Genomic DNA, 20,965 nt, shown 5'->3' with positions numbered 1-20,965 from the left:
GGTTGGCATTTCATTTATTCTGTCTGTGTTGCGCTTCACAGAAAATGCGGTTGAGAGGGAACTCCCGGGTCATCTAGACCCACCCCGTGCAAAATGCAGGAAATTCACAACTATCTGCCCACTCAATTCCATGCTCAGATCACCCCCCCCCCAAAAAAAAACACACCCCAGAATCCTCGGCCATTTTGGCCTGGAGGAAATTCACCTGATCCAAAAGTGGCAATGGGCATTACCTGGGTATGCAAGCAAGGGCTGCAAGACCCAAACACTGAGGCAGCCCTTCCTGCCCACCCACTCACTGTCTGTTTTAAAACATTTCGAACAGCATTTCTGTTTTAAAACATTCGAAGGAGAACCCAGCACCTCCAGAGGAAGCCTGTCCCACTGAGGATCTGCTCTACCAGGATGTTTAGCCGAAAATGCTCTTAGGGAAGAGGTCCCAAGGAGGTGAATCTCCGAACGTTAAAGCATTTCAACGTTCCAAAAGGGTACATAGCATCCAGTAGCACAATCACTGATATAACTGAATGTCCGAGGTTGACGCCCTGCGGGAGCCAGAGAGCTTTTCTCTTAAGCGGCTCTTCTGATGGAGAAGTAGAAAAATTTTTTGCAGAGGAGAATGCCTAAGCAGAGCTCTGCGGGATCAGACCAGGGGTCCACCGACTCCAGCATCCTGCCTTACAGAGTGGCCAACCAGTTCATCTAGATCAGGGCTAGTCAACCTGTGGTCCTCCAGATGTCCATGGACTACAATTCCCATGAGCCCCTGCCAGCGTTCGCTGGCAGGGGCTCATGGGAATTGTAGTCCATGGACATCTGGAGGACCACAGGTTGACTACTCCTGCTCTAGATGGCCAGCAACAGCGTACATACGCTGAGGCCACCGCTGATGTCACCCCCTAGCAATGGGAGTCAATTCAGGGACTGACTGCCTCTAACTGTGGAGGTTTCCTTTAGGCACCACGTCTAGTAGCGAGAGATGAAACGGTCCTCGACAGACATGCCTGGCCTCCCTTTAAAGCCGTTCACCGAGAGCAAATTATAAAATTTAATCGTTCACCCTCAATCTTTTTGCCAACCTGAATCTATTTCCCCATTAACTTCACTGGATGCCCCACTAACTGTTTTCGGAGAGACAGAAAACGCCCTCTCTCCGCTGTCCCCTTAATCATCTTAGCTACTGTCTTCTCTCCTTTCTTAACAAGTTTGAGCTACGGTGTTGAGAATCAGACGGAGCACAGACAAATGCTAATACTCTGCAGATTGTACAACATGACTTTTAATTTTTTTTTTTAATCAAGGCGATTTACATCCTAGGCCTTTAACCGAAAGAGATTGCCAAGTGGCTTCCCAAAACAAAAGAAAAATATCAAAATCTTACACACAGCGGTACAAAGTGACTATTCTGACAGCTGATCAATGTAAGGACCCCCCCCCCCGCATATTACTTCCAATTACAGATGGAATTATCTGTGTGATCACTAAAGACAGCTAGAAAACACTCTTCCATTTTGCTCTGTAATGGATTGATGGAAGAAAATATGGGGATAAATGTAATTTTGCTGCACTATCCGACAGAAGTACAATGCAATCAGATACATGAGAAAGGCCCTGATTTTCATACCAACATTTAGACTGCTTCTGTACTGTATGAACTCTTCTATGAAGGTTTCCCTGTATTGTGACTTCTTTGGTGATGTGGAAATCCTCCACGGGGATTAAAACTTTCCCCACATTCCAAACACTTTTACGGTTTCTCCTCGTGAACACTCTTACGTTGACTGAGGCCTGATTGAAGAAAGAAAAGCTCATCTGAGCAATTAAATGGCTCCTCCCCAGTGTGAATAAACTGATGTTTATTTTGGTAGTGTCACTGCTTGAAGACCTTTGCACAATCCAAGCACTGATAAGGTGCTGGCTGAAGTTCCACTGTAAGAATTTATAGGGCTTCTTCACAATGTGAATGATTTGATGTTATGTAAGGTGTTATGTCTGTCTGAAGCTATTTCTGCATTCCAAATTGCTCTCCCACGTGAATCCTTTGGTGTTTTGTAACGTCTCTTCTACGAAAGAAGTTCTTTCCACACTCCAAACATTTATAAGGTTTCTCTCCTGTGTGAATCCTCAGATGTCTAGTCATGGTGCTATTGTGAGAGAAGTTCTTTCCACACTCCAAGCACTTATATCTTTTCTCTCCTGTGTGAATCCATTGATGGCTAGTGAGGCTGCTACTTTGAGAGAAGTTCTTTCCGCACTGCAAGCATTTATAGGGTTTCTCTCCTGTATGTATTCTTTGATGTTTAGTCATGTCTCCACTGCGAGAGAAGTTCTTTCCACATTCCAAGCATTTATATGGCTTCTCTCCTGTGTGAATCCTCTGATGTCTAGTCATGGTGCCTCTTTGAGAAAAGCCCTTTCCACACTCCAAGCATTTATAGGGTTTCTCTCCTGTGTGAATCCGCTGATGGCTAGTGAGGGTGCTACTATGAGAGAACTTTTTTCCACACTCCAAGCAAATATACGACTTCAATCTTGCATGAATCCTTTGATGTTTAGTCATGGTATCAATGGAGAAAAACCTCTTTCCACACTCCAGGCATTTATAGGGCTTTTCTCTTGTGTGAATCCGCTGATGGCTAGTGAGGGTGCTACTATGAGAGAAGTTCTTTCCACACTGCAAGCATTTATAGGGCTTCTCTCCCGTGTGAATCCGCTGATGGCTAGTGAGGGTGCTACTATTAGAGAAGTTCTTTCCACACTCCAAGCATTTATAGGGCTTCTCTCCTGTGTGAATCCTTTGATGAATAGTGATGTAGCCACTGCTAGAAAAGCTTTTTCCACACTCCAAGCATTTATAGGGTTTCTCTCCTGTGTGAATCCTCTGATGTTTAGTCATAGTGCTCCTGTAAGAGAAGTTCTTTCCACACTCCAAGCATTTATACAGCTTTCTTGCGTGAATCCGCTGATGTTTAGCCATGGCATCACTGCAAGAAAACCTCTTTCCACACTCCAAGCATTCATAGGGCTTCTCTCTTGTATGAATCCGCTGATGGCTAGTGAGATTGCTACTATGAGAGAAATTCTTTCCACACTGCAAGCATTTATAGGGCTTCTCTCCCGTGTGAATCCGTTGATGACTACAGAGGCTGCTGCTCTGAGAGAAACTCTTTCCACACTGGCGGCATTTATAGGGCTTCTCTCCTGTGTGAATCCTTTGATGTTTAATCATGTCTCCACTGCGAGAAAAGTTCCTTCCGCACTGCAAGCATTGATAGGGCTTCTCTCCTGTATGAATCCTCTGATGTCTAGTCATGGTACCCCTCTGAGAGAACTTCTTTCCACACTGCAGGCATTTATAGGGCTTCTCCCCTGTGTGAATCCGCTGATGGTTAGTAAGTTCGCTAGACAGTGAGAAGTTTTTTCCACACTCCAAGCATTTATAGGGCTTAACGTCTGTGTGAATCCGTTGCTGTCTAATCATGTCTCCACTGTCAGAGCTCTTTCTACACTCCAAGCGTTTATGGAGCTTCTCTTCTACATGATTTCTCCAATGCAAAAGAAGGCTTTTTTTCCATCTAAAGCTCTTTGCACATGCTATGCAGCCATATCTTTCTTTGCCTGTTTGGAACTTCCTGCTTTTCATAACAGAGTATCTGCAGCTGAACGTAACCCCTTTCATGAGGAACTTATTCCTTACTATTTCTTTTTGTGTTTTGCCTTGGGCTGGATTTTCAGATATGTTCCTTCTTTGAAAAGTAACCAGCTCCTTCCTTCCCTTCAATTTAACATCCTTTTTTCTTTTGAGCTGCATTGGAGGCCCGTCTCGATCCCAAGGTTCCTCCTCCAGATCCTCACCTCCTTCTGAAGACACCTCTCCTAGTTGCCCCAACCTCTCAACCTCTGGTGTGTCTCCTGCTGAAAAGGAGAGAGAGAAATCTAATAAGAGCTCCGGGAAAGAAAGGCCACTTAGCACACACTGTTGTTACCAAATTGTAGTTTTCCAAAGAACTGGAGGCCTGGGAAAGCCCATCTTAATTACAAGCAAGGGAAGAGGAAGAGGGGGACAGAGAGGGACTGGAAGGCGGACCTGCATGGAACAGCCTCTCTGCCATACAAAGGCCTTGGACCAACCATAATGTCTCCATGCTCCCAAAGTTAACGAGGTTTTATCCTCTGGGGTCAGCAATGGAAGAGTCTGCTGTTGTGCCTCTTCAGAAGCTCCCTGAAAAGAAGTTTCCTCATTTTCCACATCTATTTATTCATTTCAAGCAGTCCCACTATATTTCTCTGAGGAACCTCCGCAAGGTGGCTGACAGAATAAAATGCAGCTTAACCATAAAAGTTTCTGAAACCCAGGTACAGCATCCAACAACAAAACATGGAAGGAGATTGGAAACGTTCCTCTGGCTAACAGTAGAATACTTTCAATTCTCCTAAATATCAGGGCTCCCTCAGCCTCACCTCCCTCACTGTGGGGTCTGTTGTGGGGGGAGGAAGGGGTAGGTGACTGGAAGCCGCTTTGAGACTCCTTCAGGTAGAGAAAAGCAGCATATAAGAACAAACTCTTCTTCTTCAGTAATAGGGCTCTCTCAGCCCCACCTCCCTCACAGGGGGTCTGTTGTGGGGAGAGGAAGGGGAAGGCGACTGGAAGCCGCTTTGAGACTCCTTCGGGTAGAGAAAAGCGGCATATAAGAACCAACTCTTCTTCTTCAGTGATATCAGGGCTCTCTCAGCCTCACCTCCCTCACAGGGTGTCTGTTGTGGGGAGAGGAAAGGGAAGCTGAATGTAAGCCGCTTTGACACTCCTTCGGGTAGAGAAAAGCGGCATATAAGAACAAACTCTTCTTCTCAAACAACCTTAACGAAAAGCCTGATCAGAGAGTAATGTTTTGGTCTCGCATCTCAAAAGAAGTAGCAGAGACACCGGGAAACCCTCAAGGAGATGTGCATCCCACAGGACAACCTTGATAAAGGCCTGTCTCTGAGCCTCAGCCACTGACACTCTAAAGAGGGCAGAGCTTCTGAGGAGGGACGTAGGTAGAAAGTTGGACAGGAGGAAAAGAGGTGGTCTTTTCAAGGAACATGGCCACGAGGCATTCCCAGCCATAAAGGTAGGTACCCCCCCTTTGTACGCTGCCTGAAATACCCCCCAGCACTGATCTTTCATCGCCAGAGTGATGCCATCCCTGTATCCAGCCCCTCACAGGAGCCTGGATACCACATTTAGATACAACTGAAGTTTAGGCTAAGGCTAAGGAAACCCCCAGCAGCTCGGGCCCCACGCAGGACTGGGGAGGCCGGCATCCACCTCAGCAGCCCTGATGACTGGGAGGCAGCAGCAACCTCACTCTTGAGGCTCTCCTCTGGGTCCTACTCCCTGCCACACCTGGGGCCCCAACCCCATGGCCCTAAGGCTGGCTCGCTCCACCCTAACCCCTGCCTGCCAGCTGGCCGCCCTCTCGGCCCAAGCACGTGGCTCTCAGGTGAGTGTGGGCTTTGTAACGGCAGACAGGTAGGCAAGGGCGAGGCCTCATGTTGCGGGGAGGGAGATGCTCGGGATGCCGCTTGGCCACCCGGCCAGCCCCAGGGTGCCAAGCACAGCCTCTGCACCTGCCACCCAACCCTCAGAGTTGTTCAAGGTTGGGAGGAGGACGCAGATGGGGGACCGGTTGAGGGAGAAGCCTCTATTTCTTCCTTTTCTTTCTCAATCTATCTCTTTTTCTCTCTCTTTTGGGGGGAGGGTTGCCAGCTCTGGCTTGGAAAATACCTGGAGGCTTCTGCAGTGGGACTGGGCAGGATTTCGGGTGGTAAGGGACCTTAGCGGAGTATGATCCTGTGGAGATCCCCCTCCAGAGCAGACAATTTTCCGACCTGAGGATCCTAAAGTCCCTTCTGGAGGGTATGCATCTGCACCTCTAATGCCATGCAGCCCCTGCCCCTGCCCCCTAAAGACAACCATCATCTTTAGGGCAACTGATCTCTTACCTGGAGATCACCTGCAGTTTTGGGAGATCTACACATCCCACCTGGAGCCTGGCTACTCCACATCTAATGCCATGCAGCAGATGTTCTCCAGGGGGACTCATCTCTGTGCTCTGGAGGAGACCTGTGCTTCCAGGGGAATCCCATGTCCCTCCTGCAGGATGGAAACTTGGAACCAAGGCCACAGAGCCCCCACAGAGCCTTTTCGGTCCTGGCCCCTGCCTGGTGGAATGAGCTCCCGGGAGAGCTGCGGGCCCTGCGAGATCTTCCATCGTTTCGCAGGGCCTGCAAGATGGAGCTCTTCCGCCAGGTTTATGGTTGAGGCCAAGGCTAACACCTATGCCCCCCCGGGACCTGGGATTGGGACTGAGGATTGGTACCATCAGTATCCCCTCTCCACCTGCTAGTAGGAAGAGGGGGAAGTTGATTAGTTGATCTTGCCAGGTTGGCTTGCTAACTAATAAGGAACTGTAGTTGTTGTTATCGGATTTTAATGGATTTTATTGGGGTTTAAAATGTTATAACCCACCACGAGCCGCAAGGGAGTAGCGGGTAATAAATCTAATAATAATAATAATAATAAGAAGAAGAAGAAGAAGAAGAAGAATAAGAATAATAATAATAATAAGTCTGCAGGTGAACATCAATTCCCAGAAATCTCCAGGCCCCACCTGGAGGGGGCTCACAGAAAACGGACCCCATGATACGTGAGCTATTCCCTAATTGATACTATGAAATTAACTACTTGTGTGATAAGCCATCCATGTGCCCAGGAGCAATCACTGAGGAAACTCCTTGAAATCGGGTTTATTATCTAGGACTCTGTTTTGATTACTTGTGATACTGGAAGAAAATAACTTTAGAAAAAACTCTTACTCAGGTAGAATTCACTCAGTAGCCATTTGATTTCCTTTATTTTTCTGCTGCCACCTGGAGCCTGGCAACCCCTGGGTTGGGAAAGTTCGGCCATGTTCTCCAGGGGGCGTCATCTCTGTGCTCTGGAGGAGACCTGTGCTTGCAGGGGCATCCCCAGGTCCCACCTAGAGGTTGGCATCCCTGAACCTCTGTGTGGAGCCATGCCACAGAGCTCCCCCCCCCAAAAAAAGAAAAAAGCCGCCCCTTGCCTATAGATGAGCTGGCATTGCAGAGTCCCCCCTCCAAAGGAGTCACTTTATCTTGGGGGACTGATCTCCATAGTCTGCAGATGAACTCCCATCCCAGGAGATCTTCAGGCCCCACCTGGAGGCCGGTGACCCTTGGATTGGGAATGTTCCTTCAGGTTTTGAGGTGGGGCCTCAAGATGGTGCCATGCCTCACAGTCCCCCCCCCCTCCAAAGCAGCCATGTCCCCCTGCAGAGCTGATCTTTATGGTCTGGGGATGAGCACTTTGAGACGTCATGCATTTTTGTGTGTGTGTGGACTTCCCCTGGAAAAACCAACACCAGGCCGTGAGCCTGCATTCAGAGACCGGCAGGGAGGGGGGGGGGATGGACAGGTCCACTCTGCTGTGGCCTAAAGGACCTGCCACTGCAGCGCTCCTCACCCGGCTGGACGTCACACTTTCCCGCCTTCCCAGCCTCCATACAGAGGGCTTTGGGGTAAGGTGGGTTGGTCACCCTCCAAAGCAGCCGTCTACTCCAGGGAAACTGATGCCTGAAGATCAGTTGTAATGCCTGAAGATCTCCAGCCCGCCCTCCCCCCGAGGTTGGCAACCCAGTTTGCTGCACGTGGCGGAAGAGTGGGGAATGGAGCTTGGCTCTTGAGATTAGGATCTGCCACTCTTTAGCCACTACACCAGAGCTAGGTGTCAAAATCGGGTGGGATGCGGGGGAAAAGGATTCCAAAATCATGCATTATCCTTTTGTCATGAAGCCAGCACCAAGGAAGTGCAGGTGTGCAACCTTGCACCTGTTGTTTCCCAGGATGCAACAGGCTTTGCCTCCGGTTAGAACAGGAAACCTTTTACACGGAGGGTGCTCTTGAGTAGACTAAACTGAAATGTGTGGAGCTCCCACAGAAAAAATAATCCAACAGAATAAATTGAATTAGCTCTTTTAACTCTTCTGCTGACTCCCCCCTTACCTGACAAGGGGCCACCAGCGCACCCTACTGATTCCTCACTGCTATGGAGGAAGCGCATTTCCCTTGGGCCGTGCCGTGCATCAAGGGATGGTCCAGGGTCCCAAAGCCCTTCGTGGAGAACAAGAACAGGAAACAACATGATCACATTGGGAATTTCCAGGAAATTTTATGGCTTGCAGAAGAGAAACAGAATTTTGTGGGGAATCCAGAAACTTAAACTGTGACGTTTTTAAGTTGTTTTAATGCTTGATCCATTAAAGCAGGGGTAGTCAACCTGTGGTCCTCCAGATGTTCATAGACTACAATTCCCATGAGCCCCTGCCAGCAAACGCTGGCAGGGACTCATGGGAATTGTAGTCCATGGAGATCTGGAGGACCACAGGTAGACTACCCCTGCTTTAAAGCGACCCAAGCCTATGAACAGGGAATGGTGGCCTCTAAAATTATGATAGATAGATTGATAGATGATAGATGATAGATGACAGATGACAGATGACAGATGACAGATGACAGATGACAGATGACAGATGACAGATGACAGACAGACAGACAGACAGACAGACAGACAGACAGACAGACAGACAGATAGATAGATAGATAGATCTTGAAGAAAATACAATGCACCATTATTAGGAAAAAACTGCCAGGCATGTAGCTTAGTCAGGAGAAACACTGAGGTAAATCTGAACCACTAAGAGGGGCTGAGGCAGGTGAGGCCTTCTCTTGGCCAGGTTCACAAGAGACAAACCAGCCCTCTCCTGCCACTCCGTTCCCCCCTGGATCCGGCCAACCCTCCTGGCTATACAATTTTGGGGCAGAGTGAGACCACCCCTGGTCTTTCATCCACTCTCCCCTCCCAACTGGCGGTTCTCAACCCCCCAAACACGACTGACTCAACCTCCCCCTGGCTGCTCTCCCTGCTTGTCCCGGACTCCCCTCCCACTATCTGGCTCTGGGTGCTGCCCTCCATGGCTCCGGGGTTGCTGGGAAATGTGAAACTCATGACAGCTGAGAGCCTGGCCCTCCACCTCCCGCTGGGTGCCCAGAAGCCCAGGAGCCAGGTGGGGGGCTTGGGAATGAGGAGAGCGGTAGGGCTGCCCCATTAATAGGATTGAGAGCTCAACCTTGGGAGATTTTCTTCTCCTATTTAGACCCCGTGGAGTCCACCGTTGAAGGGAAGAACAAGACAGGACAGCATCCCTGGGTTGGAACCAGGAACCCGTTGGCATTTCATTGCCTGGCGGGTGGTTGAATCTGCCCCACACATACACACACACACAACATCACAGCTTTTAAGAATTTCCCATCAGGCACTGCACTGCTGTCCTCACCCCTGGTCCAACTGTGGGGCAGCCGCCCAGAAGCTGCCCTTTCCCTCAATGGGAAGTGATTTTTGTCGTCTGGGGAAGATCTGGAACTCCAGGCCCTGCCTGAAGGTTGGCAACAAGATCCATCAGCCAGCTTTGCACTGCCTGGGGAATAAAGTTGTAACTAGAAGAGACTTCCCATGGTCCCGGGGGGAAAGGAAGGAGCCTATCCCAGGCCTCTCCTCTTCCTCTCCATCGGTCACAAAGATCTTCATGGGTTGATCGGCAGGCCGGCCTGGACTCTGGAGCAGTCTGCCCCAAAATATTAATTTATCCAGTGAGAAAGCTCTCTGGGGCCAAAGCAAGCTGGTCAGGCCTGCTGGGGTCAGAGGAGCAAGGGGGTCTTTAATTGGAGGGACTAATCACCTGTCTGGATTTATTACAGACATTCTCCCCTCCCTCCTCCTCCAGATTCATGCAAAGAGGGCCAACGTCCTTACCCAGAGATGTGGCTGCCTTGTAATTCTCCCACATGACTTCCCAGTAGAGAGCTCTTTGGGCTGGACCCAGCAGAGCCCATTCCTCCTGCGTGAAGAACACAGCCACCTCCTTGAAGGACACGGGGAGCCCTGAGAGAAGATTCACGCCGGTCATCCTCTCTGATGGTCCCTGAGTCAATAGCCACACAAGAAAAGCAGAATCCCAGAGGTGAGAACACGTGAAAGAAAAATACGGGACAAATCAAAAGCCACAGCAATCAGCTCTGGAAAAAACACCCCAAGATTCAGGTGCAATAACTCTGTACTAAGAGCAACGGCCCTACACAATGAACCACAAAGCAAGCTGGAAGGGGTCCCAGAGGCCTTGGGGTCCAATCTGCAGCCTCATGCATCCAGGAGGATCTGTCCGGCCACTGAGGGGGAGATCACCACCTCCTTGGACAGCCAATTCTACTACTCAACTCCTCTGACTGAACATTTTTCCCTGGATATTTAGCCAGTGCCGTTCTAGAGGTAGTATCAATCCATGACTGGGGCCCCCTCCTCTGCTCCCTGCCCTCCTCCAAAGGGACAACCCTCCAAAGAGTTAAACGCTTAGGAGGGACGGCGGTCTGTGCTAGGAGGGAATTTTGCACCTTTTAATCTTACCTGTGAGTACTAACACTTTGCTAGAATTTTGCTTTTAGGATTTAGGATGCTTAGGGCTGATCCTGTGTTGAGCAGGGGGTTGGACTAGATGGCCTGTATGGCCCCTTCCCACTCTAGGATTCTATGATTTAGTCCCTAATCCTATTTCACTGTCTCCTCCCAGGCTGGTCCTTGCCCCCCACAAAGCCCGTTTGGGCAGTAGAAAACTAACAGCTCAAGGAAAAGGATTCCCGGAGGGGGGGGGGGTTGGCGTCCTGAGGAGCTAGGTGTCTGCGTGCAGGGCACTTTTTGCTCCCCGATCGCGGGGAAAGGGAGAAATGGGTGCAGGATCCGCCCGGGGTGGCGAGATCTTCCTTCCCCTCCCTCTTTGGACGATGCCTCCCGTGGGTGCCCAGCCCTGGGACTCCTCCACCCCCGCCCTCACCCTCCTCCCTTCCCCCTTGAAGAAACAGGAGCGCACCTTCTCCGCTGCTGCGGCCGCCCGCCGGGAAAAGCGCCTGCAAAGCGGAACAAGGACCCCAGCCCAGCCCCCGACCCCGGGCAGACAAAGACCCGCGAGCCTCTATGGGAACTCCGCCCCTTCCCCTTGCAAGGACTTTTGGGGGTTGTAGTTCCCAGCAAAGGAACCAAAAGGAAATCCCCCCCCCCTCTCCCCATCCTCTGAAGCAGCCAGCATACCTGGAGAGACCGAGGCAGCGGACGGGGGAGGGGGACGGCGAATGAATGGTCTTCTAATGGGGAAAGCGGTACGCCCTGTGCATTTGGGTATAACAGCAGAGCCCCGCTACATCCTTGGCCTGCCGCTCAGGAATGGAAAGGCATGGAGGCAACATGGCCCTAAGTTGCCCCTGGCAGCCAAGAACAGACTGCCTCTGAACAGGGAAGTTCTACTTAGCCATCATAACTACTTGCCCCATTGATCTCATCACCCCCAGTGCTGTGCTCCGTTCTCTTTTGCAGCAGTAGGAACGAGTGGCAGTGACCCCTCTGGACTTGCTAGTTTTGTCTGTCTCTCCTGAGCTCGCTCCCAGCCAAGGTGGCGAAGGGTCACCAGAGTCGGTGGTAGAGATCTGGTCTCTTATTAGCCCTTCCTGGCCGAGGGCTCCTTCCTGATTGGTGCTAAACAGCCAAGCTGCGGGCCATCTCCTATTGGGGGGAATACTTCCTGGGAGGGGGCCGGGAATCATGTAGTGGGCGAGTTGTCCTTTTGCAAATTATGATGTTTAATAATGGTATTGATATCCGGTAATAACTACCCAAGTGATTTGTAATGATAATTGATTGGGATCAGGGTCATGTGGGGGGGGGGGGAGGTGGAAACTTTGTCTAGGGGGTCCCATGGTGGGTTTCAGCAGCCTATTTCTCTGTTGCTTACCTAAGCCCTTCCTATGGGTTAACCAGGGCGGGCAAACTCCAGAGTCTAACAACCAGACTGGTTAAGGCCTCTGTTCGATCATCACTCACAAGGAGGGCCAAATCCTCAGACACCCCCTGCCGTGGGTGACATTCCTTCTTTAGTGAGGCAGTCCCAATTAAAAAGCAGAAAGATTGGCTAGTCCGCCCTTCCTGTAACGTAGGCTGTCAGCACCCCTAAGCGGCTCCCAAGCCACCCAAAACCCAGAGGCAGTTTTGAGGTCTTTGTGAGAGTTAAACAAGGCATCTCAGCCCTCTCCAGAGCAGAGAGTCCTGAGAAAACCACATGTGCAGAGTGACAAAGATGATTCTGAGTCCCTTTATGGCAAGTTCAAGAAACAGAGCAGTATCAAAAATATTTTGATTTTTATTAAATGGGTAAAGAAAACAAGTTTAATCCTAGCAGCGAATGAAAATAAGAAAGGTATTTAACATTTCTGTCTGACGCTTATACTCACAAGCCAAAATTACACAGTGGGATTTCAGAGGCCATAGAGCACAAGTGGGGTGTCAAATTCATTCATTCATTCATTCATTCATTCATTCATTCATTCATTCATTCATTCATTCATTCATTCATTCATTCAAAAATGGTCAGGCAGGCAAAATCCAAAGAGAAAAGAGCCCCAGCAAAACATGAGGTCAAGATGAAAGGGGAAGAGAAAGCATCCTGCAAAATGGGAGTTCTTTACTGGAAAGTCCCATGTGGGGCTTAATAAGTCAAATGGATGAAATTCATCTGCCAATTAATACTAAGGCCAATGATATGCTGGGAGCAAGAACAAGGACCAATCAGGGGCTTGGCCGAAAAAGACGCATTCAAGAAACAGGGTCAACGTCTCAAAACAGTTAACTGGCAACAGCTGGGAAAGGGACCGCTATTGATGGCCCAACGAAATAACTCTTCTTTACTGAACAAATATATTTTTTAAGTTATTTCATTTCTCACTAGCTTCAGATGTCCCAACAAGGCCCAGCTACCAAGAATGGAGGTGCTAAAGGCTTCAAGGACAATGTCGTCTAAAACTACCCGGAAGCCGGGAGTTTTGCAGAGAGATCAGTTTGAGGCCTGCTTGCTGTTTCTGGCATGGCCCCAAGTTGTAAAGCAACAATATTAAGCAAGTTATCCCCTGTTCCACTATAGCCTTCCTTGACACGGGAAGAGAGAGGCCTGTCAAAGAGCTGTCCCTTCAGCCTGCATGGGGGGGGGGGGGAACCCTGCGGGAGGCCAGGGGTGAAGTGGTGCAGAAGGAACTCAGTGCAGCCTCTCTCTTGCAATTCCCGGAAGGAGGGAAGGGCAGGTGCTCAGACGCATAATGCCGGGAGTGTTAGAATTTGGAGAACCAAATTACAGCTTGCTTTCAGCCAACTTCTACTCAATTGTTCATCGCCTCCTCTGTTCTGTTAGCCTTCCCTCTGCCTTGTGTTTCCACAGATTGGTCCAATCCATTAGAAAAAACAGCAGAGTCTGTGCTTTGCCGAGGGTGACACGGGCTCATGGAAAGAAAAAAGAGCCGGATTACCATTTGGCTGACGGGAAACCCAGTACAGATGAGGGAATGCAAGAATAGTCCTGCGATGGGATCTATAGAATGTTTGCTCAGGAAAGTGGTGGTTCTGACCAGCCCTTGCCCCCTTTCCCTTCTTCATTAATCCCCAAAGCCCTAAGGCAGGGGTAGTCAACCTGTGGACTTCCAGATGTCCATGGACTACAAATCCCATGAGCCCCTGCCAGCATTTGCTGGCAGGGGCTCATGGGGATTGTAGTCCATGAACATCTGAAGGGCCACAGGTTGACTACCCCTGCCTAAGGGAACTGAAAGTGTGGTACAACAAATCTCCTAATCAAGTAAAAACAGATGGGGGCCCAAACACCCCTTCAAGCACAGGAGTCTGCCTGCAGTGTCTCTGCGTGTCAGCTCAATGGTCTTGGTGACTTCCCCCCCATTGGCTTCTGTTAGATTCCAAGAATTATGACATGGTATCTCAGATGAGGTCTGATTGATTCACCCAAGATGCACAAGGCAGAGAAAAAGTGAGAGGCCGCTGGCAGTTGTATCTCTGTATGCCTCCATACCCTAAGCATAACCCTTTCCTGTTGGTGGGTGTTGTCAACACTCCAATCATTTCTAGGGCTTCTCTCCTGTGTGAATCCGCTGATGTCTGGTCATGGTGCTACTGCGAGAGAATTCTTTCCACACTCCGAGCATTTATAGGACTTCTCTCTTGTGTGAATCCTCTGATGTCTAGTCATGTTACCATTGCAAGAAAAGTTTTTTCCACACTGCAAGCACTGATAGGGCTTCTCTCCTGTGTGAATCCTCTGATGACGAGTCCTGTTGGTATGACAAGAGAAGCTCTTTCCGCACTCCAAGCATTTATAAGGCTTCTCTCCTGTGTGAGTCCTGTGATGACGAGACATGTTGGCATGACAAGAGAAGTTCTTTCCACACTCGAAGCATTTATAGGGCTTCTCTCCTGTGTGAATCCTCTGGTGTCTAGTCATACCGCTACTGCAAGAGAAGGTCTTCCCACACTCCAAGCATTTATACGGCTTCTCTCCTGTGTGAATCCTTTGATGCTCAGTCATGTCATCTCTCCGAGAGAAGTTCTTTCCACACTCCAAGCATTTATAGGGCTTCTCGCCTGTGTGAATTCTTCGATGTATAGTCATGTTGTCATTGCAAGAAAAGTTCTTTCCACAGTCCAAGCATTCATAGGGCTTCTCTCCTGTGTGACTCCTCTGATGCCTCATCATGTTGCCACTGCAAGAAAAGTTCTTTCCACAGTCCAAGCATTTATAGGGCTTCTCTCCTGTGTGGATCCTCTGATGTCTAGTCATGGTGCTTCTGCGAACAAAGTTCTTTCCACACTGCAGGCATTTATAGGGCTTCTCCCCTGTGTGACTCTTTTGATGCAAAATAAGACCTTTCTTCTGTCTAAAACTCTTCCCGCACTCCAAGCAACGGTACGTTTTCTTGCCTGTTTGGATCTTCTTGTCTTCTGTAACCGGAGATCTGCAGCTGAACCTTGTCCCTCTTACGGAGAACTTATTCCTTACCTTTTCTTTTTGCACTCTGCCTTGGTGAGGGATCTGAGATATGTTTCTTCCCTGAATGGTGACCAGTTTCTTCATTCTCTTAAACCTCCCTTCCCTTTTCCTCTTCAGCTGCCTCAGAGGTCCATCTTGGTCCCAAGGTTCCTCCTCTGGATCCTTATCTCCTTCTGAAGACACCTCTCCTAGTTCCCCCTGCCTCTCATTCTCTGTTGCATCTCCTGCTGGAAAGGACAGAGAGAAATTCAGTAAGGCCGCCAGGAAAGAATGGCCACCTAGCACAGCCTGTTATTACCAAATGGTACTTTCCGAAATAAGAACTGGAGGTTCTGGGAACTGATCTCTGTCTTGACTGCAAACAAGGGATAATGACAAGCAGGCCAAATCCAAATGCACTGCAAAACATACATTATGTGCACATAGATTATTGTGCAAACAAACTATTTTTTCCTGTTATTATTATTGTTTTTGGGTGCCCCTATTGTTTTAGAGCTCCGAAGGCACTGGAATGGCCTCTTGCTCCAAGGATTCTGCAGGCCCACATCTACGGCGTCTCCATGTTCCCAAGCCTGGCTCCATTTCGTCCCCTGAGAACAGGAAATGAGGAATCTGCCTTTTTTGCTTCTTTAGGAGCTCCCTGAAAAGAAAAAAACAAAGTCTCCTCATCCCCCAGATTTGTTCACTCATTTCGAAAAGTCCCATGTCACCTCTCCAGGGAACCTCCGCAGGGTGGCTGGCAGAATAAAACACATGTATTTATGTATTGATTTATATGTCTATACCACCTTCCCCTGAGGATCAGGGCCGTTCACAAAAAATGTAGAGACGATACACGGAACTAAATAAATAATAAGAATTTATAAATAAATAAGTTATAAATAACAGTTCAACCATCTCTACCCACCCACTCAGCTGAGTGCCCCACTCCATCTGTCTCCCCCTAGAGCTAGGTGGGGGTGGGGGGGCTCGGAGACTAGGACAGAGGGCGAACTTCTCAGTGTCGGATAGTAAATAACTGTATCCCCCCCACGCCCTTTCAGTTCATCTGCCCCATTAATAAGACTGCCAGCCCCAGTTTGGGAGATTTTTTCCTCCCATGTAGACCCTGAGGAGTCTACCGTTGAAGGGGACTAGACAGGACAGCATCCTCGGGAATGTGGGAAGCTGCTGCCATTTCAGTGCCTGAAGCTGCCCTTTTCCACAAGGGGAACTGATCTCTGTCATCTAGAGAAGATCTGGAACTCCAGGAGAACTCGAGGCCCTGCCTGGAAGTCGGAACCAGGATCTATTAACCAACTTTGCACCTCCTGAGGGATAAAGTGCTAACACTTGACAAATGGACAAGGAGAGCCAAGTTTGGTGTAGTGGTTAGGGGTGCAGACTCCTAATCTGGAGAGCCGGGTTTGATTCTGCACTCCCCCACAAGCATCCAGCTGGGTGACCTTGGGCTCCTCACGGCACTGATAAAACTGTTCTGACCGAGCAGGAATATCAGGGCACTCTCAGCCTCACCTCCCTCACAGGGTGTCTGTTGTGGGGAGAGGAATGGGAAGGCGACTGTAAGCCGCTTTGAGACTCCTTCGGGTAGAGAAAAGCGGCATCTAAGAACCAACTCTTCTCTCTCAGCCCCACCTGCCTCACAGGGTGTCTGTTGTGGGGAGAAGAAAGGGGAGGAGACTGTAAGCCACGTTGAGACTCCTTCGAGGAGAGAAAAGTGGCATTCCAACTCTTCTTCATCTTCCCGGAGTAAGATCTCCATGCTCTCAGGGCTCTGGTGAAAAGGAAGGGCCCCCCCCCCAGACCCCCCCCCTCCAAAAATATTATTTTCTCAAGTTGGAAAAGATCTCTGGGGCTAAAGCAAGCTGGTCAGATGAGCTGGGGTCAAAGAATAACAGGGGCCTGTAATCGGGGGGAACTGTCACCTGCCTGTCCTCCCGCCCTCTTCTTCCATATTCATGCAAAAGAGGGCCAGGATCCTTACCCAGAGAGGTCACCAGCTCGTAATTCTCCTGCATGACTTCCCCATAGAGAGCTCTTTGGGCCGGATCCAGCAGAGCCCATTCCTCCCGCGTGAAGAACACGGCCACCTCCTCAAAGGACACGGGGGGCCCTGAGAGAGGATTTCCCCCGTTCATCTTCTCTGACGGTCCCTGAGTGAGGATTCACACAAAAAAAGTAGAATCCCACAGGCGAGACATGTGAAAGAAAAATATGGAACACATCAAACATGCAGCAATAACCTCTGAAAAATAGTTCAAGGTTCAGGTGTAATAACTCTGTGTTAAGGGCAAAGACACTACTCAATGAATCACAGAGTGACTAGCAAAAATTATACAATCATACATTTGGAAGGAGGCATACAAGTCATCTGGTCCCAATCCCTGCTCAATGCAGGATCAGCCTCAAGCATCCAGGAGAAGTATCTGTCCAGCCGCTGCTTGAAGACTGTCAGTGAAGGGCAGCCGACCCCACTGCTGAATTACCCAGACAATGAACATTTCCCCCCTCAAATCTAGCTGGTACTGTGCTAGATTCTCCTCCTACTCCTTCTCCTGTATTTCCAACAGGAACTGCCCCCTGCCCTCCTCCAAGGGATCACCTTTCAAATACTTAACTGCTTAGGAGGGACTGTGGTCTGTACTTCTATGTACAGCTTGCTGAAGGCAGGATATTACTAGGGAATATTGCACCATTTAATCTGTCCTGTTAATACTAAGCATTCTTTGAATTTTGCTTTTAGACTTTTGGCGAGTTCTACAGTCAGCAGACATGCAGTCTGAAAGCTCTGCCCATGAGGCTGGGAGTTCAATCCCAGCAGCCGGCTCAAGGTTGACTCAGCCTTCCATCCATCCGAGGTCGGTAAAATGAGCACCCAGCTTGCTGGGGGGTAAACGGTAACGACTGGGGAAGGCACTGGCAAACCACCCCGTATTGAGTCTGCCATGAAAACGCTGGAGGGCGTCACCCCAAGGGTCAGACATGACTCGGTGCTTGCACAGGGGATACCTTTACCTTTACAGTCCCTTATCCTGTGGCATTGTGCCCTGAATGTCCCATTCCAGGACTATACCGACCAACTTCCAACAACTGACCTTTAGGTCCAAGGGAGAAAACCAGACAAGAAATAATGTAAAGAAATAAGAAAAATAACGAACCATAATTTTGCAAAATCCTAGAAATGCTATCCTGGGACAGCCCTCCTTGGAAGACGGTTTTGGAGAAGCGTTAACAACTAGATTTCTCTTTGTTTCAGTTTCCTTCAAAGTTGCATGAAACTGCAAGCGACTGATAACCATCTTTTCAAAACGAAGGACAAACAGATATAAGCAGTGAATCTTGACCAAAGGCTCTGCAACGTCATCCAAAAAAAGCCCTCAGTCGGGTAAGGCAGGCAGCTGGAAGTTCAGGAGGGCCTTGGAGTCTGGCCGCTGCCTCTGCAAGGCCTGTTTTAGCTGTAGATAAGGAACAGCTCAAGGAAAAGGATTCCCAGCCAGGCTTCATGAGGAGCTAGATTTCTGTGTGCAGGGCTGTCTTGGTTTGGAGCCGCCTAGCCCACTCCAGGCGTGGGAACAGCAGGGCGGGAGAGCCTGTCCCAAAATACCAACGCTCGGCTTTTCCAAGATCACACTTGCCTGCGTATATTGGGCCGCCGCCGTTGCCATGTGCGTATACTGTTTTAATCGCTTTGTGGGGATTTTAAGGTGTTTCTATTGTGTTAAGCGCCGCGAGGCCAGTTCTGGGAGCGGCGGTATAAAAATCAAATAAATAATAACATAACAATAATAATGTTTGGGGGAAAGGAAGTAATGAAAAGGGGGGAATTCAGGGCTGGGGGACTTTTCCCGAAGGCCGAGGATGAGCTGCTCCCGGATTCCCAGGGCGCCATTCACCCCACCCCACCCACCCACTTTTCGGAAGGCTGATCGCGGGGAAAGGCAGAAATGGGTGCAGGATCCGCCCGGGGTGGGGAGATCTTCCTTCCCCCCCAGCCCTCTTTTGAAGGGGCCTCCCATGGGTGCCCAGCCCTGGCCCCAGACCCCCCCACCCTGAATCCCCCCAAAGCAGCCCCTTTGGACCCATCGCTGGGACTCCGCTGCCTCCCCCCCAATTCACCTTCCAAGGAGCAGGAGCGCACCTTTATCTCTGCTGCGGCCGCCCGGCGGGAAAAGCACCTGCAAAGTTCCCTTCCTCCCTCCCTCCCGGAACAAGGACCCCGGCCAGAGACACGTGCGCCTCTTTGGGAACTCCGCCCCTTCCCCTGGCCAGGATTTTGGGGGATTGTAGTTCGCAGGAAATCCCCCACCCCCCCTCCTCCCATTCATCTCCGCGCTCTTGACAGGCTCCTCCTCCTCTGCATCCAGGAATGCTCACCTGGAGCCGGTCTGTGCCGCCCCATCCTTTGAAGAAGCCAGGCGCACACCTGGGGAGCCCGGAGGTGGGGACTGAGTGGTTTTTAAGCAATGGGGACGGGGTAAAGGCCTGCCCTGCGCCTTTGGGAGCAGCAGAGCCCCCCTGGATCAAGCCCGAGGGGGGTCTCCTCCCCCAGAGGCCAGCTCCCCAGGAATGGAAAAGCATGGGGGCAACATTAGAGGTGCCCCTGGCAACCGGGAGGAGACTGCCTCTGAACAGGGAGGTTCTCTTTAGCCATCACAACTAGTAGCCAGTGATGGACCCCACCACCTCCAAGACTCTGCCCCGTTCTCTTTTACAGCGGTAGGGACAGATGGGGGTCAGGCCTCTGAGTTGCTCCTTCAGTAGCCATACATCAGCTGCACAGGATGGGATTTTGGCCTTCTTTCGGTCTCTATCTGTCCAGAACCTGCTGACAGCCAAGGTGGTGAAGGGTCACCAGAGTGCGCCCCCCCCCTCTCCTTTGCCAACCCCCCTACTGTAAGGAAAGGCCCATCAGCAGGTGGGAAATTACAGTATTTGCTTGCGTATAAGACTACTTTCCCCCCCTGAAAAACATGCCTCCAAGTGGGGGGGTCGTCTTATACGCCGGGGGCACTTCAGTTGGGATAGACAGAGCTGCCCATAGTGGCCCACAGTACTGTATTTTGAGTGGAAATGTTGGGGGGTCGTCTTATACGCCCGGTCGTCTTATACGCCGGCAAATACGGTACTTCTACCTGCCATTTACCTGCTATTGGTGGGTAGAAAGCCAATCAGAAGGCATGTTCTCTGTGTTTCTTTGGGGAAGGTGAAGTCCTCCGGAGTCAAACTGCAATTATTTATTCATTTATCCAAATCATTTGCTAGCCTCCTTTCTCCCCCTACTGAACTCAAGGCGGTTTTCAGTGTAAAGAAATCATGACGAAAGGCCAACAGAAACAGCAGTTCTAAAACCTGCAAGTTTGAAATCTCCCAATAGGACAGCCTATAATAAAAGTTAAATCAATCCAAATTTGACGCTGAATCTGAACAGGTTAAAAATTGTATGGGGAAATGGACGTTAAATCTGGGTCGAAATATTTCTATGGAGGAGTGGGAATCGATGTGGAAAAATACGGCTAAACGTACAAAGAGCCAACAATTGAAGGAGAACTGGTTCAAAATATTTTACAGGTGCTATGTAACACCTAAGTTATTGGGTCATATTTCAAAAAATTATGATATCAAATATTGGAACTGTAAAGATAAAGTGGGCTCATTTTATCGTATGTGGTGGCAATGTAAAAATACGCAACAATTTTGGGTGAAAGTACATGATGTATTAGAAAAAACGTTAAACACTGAATTCGCATCATGTCCTGAATACATGTTATTTGTGCGCTCCCAGACAATTTTCCTTGTAAAGCTGGTGATTTTTTCTTCCATGCAACAACGGCAGCAAGGATGGTGATCGCGAGAAGATATGCCAGAAATAACAGACTGGATCGAAAAGCTGGAAGAACTGACCAAAATGGCAAAGCTTACCGATCTAGTTAATGACAGACCAGCAGAAGAATTTGAAGAACATTTGGGGATACTTCTCACAG

At 49.6% G+C, this 20,965-nt stretch overlaps 2 protein-coding genes across 4 annotated transcripts in view; both read right to left on the bottom strand.

Moving 5' to 3' along the window:
- LOC143834042 (uncharacterized) overlaps nt 1-20,965 on the bottom strand; it is a 120,057-nt gene that overhangs the window by 10,476 nt on the left and 88,616 nt on the right. The gene's annotated exons all lie outside the window — the stretch shown is intronic.
- On the bottom strand, nt 1,260-19,227 carry LOC143833975 (uncharacterized). Of its 3 annotated transcripts, XM_077330387.1 has the most exons (5): nt 19,123-19,227; nt 18,143-18,283; nt 16,969-17,137; nt 14,112-15,211; nt 1,260-3,499 (listed from the first exon to the last, which is right to left on the bottom strand). In XM_077330387.1, the coding sequence occupies exons 2-5, from the start codon at nt 18,281-18,283 to the stop codon at nt 2,003-2,005; spliced, it is 2,907 nt and encodes a 968-aa protein (XP_077186502.1). In that variant the 5' UTR covers nt 19,123-19,227; the 3' UTR covers nt 1,260-2,002. The 3 variants fall into 3 exon arrangements, with proteins under 3 accessions (XP_077186502.1, XP_077186500.1, XP_077186501.1); XM_077330385.1 differs by lacking the exons at nt 14,112-15,211; nt 16,969-17,137; nt 18,143-18,283; nt 19,123-19,227 and adding exons at nt 8,065-8,172; nt 9,872-10,040; nt 10,980-11,088 and having other exon boundaries at nt 1,260-3,915; XM_077330386.1 differs by lacking the exons at nt 14,112-15,211; nt 16,969-17,137; nt 18,143-18,283; nt 19,123-19,227 and adding exons at nt 8,065-8,172; nt 9,872-10,040; nt 10,980-11,088 and having other exon boundaries at nt 1,260-3,912.

This window comes from Paroedura picta, chromosome 3 (assembly GCF_049243985.1).
Source record: "Paroedura picta isolate Pp20150507F chromosome 3, Ppicta_v3.0, whole genome shotgun sequence".
Taxonomy (NCBI): Eukaryota; Metazoa; Chordata; class Lepidosauria; order Squamata; family Gekkonidae; genus Paroedura; species Paroedura picta.
The sequence above is the reverse complement of the archived record's forward strand: the minus strand, read 5'-3'. Positions and strand labels throughout refer to the sequence as shown.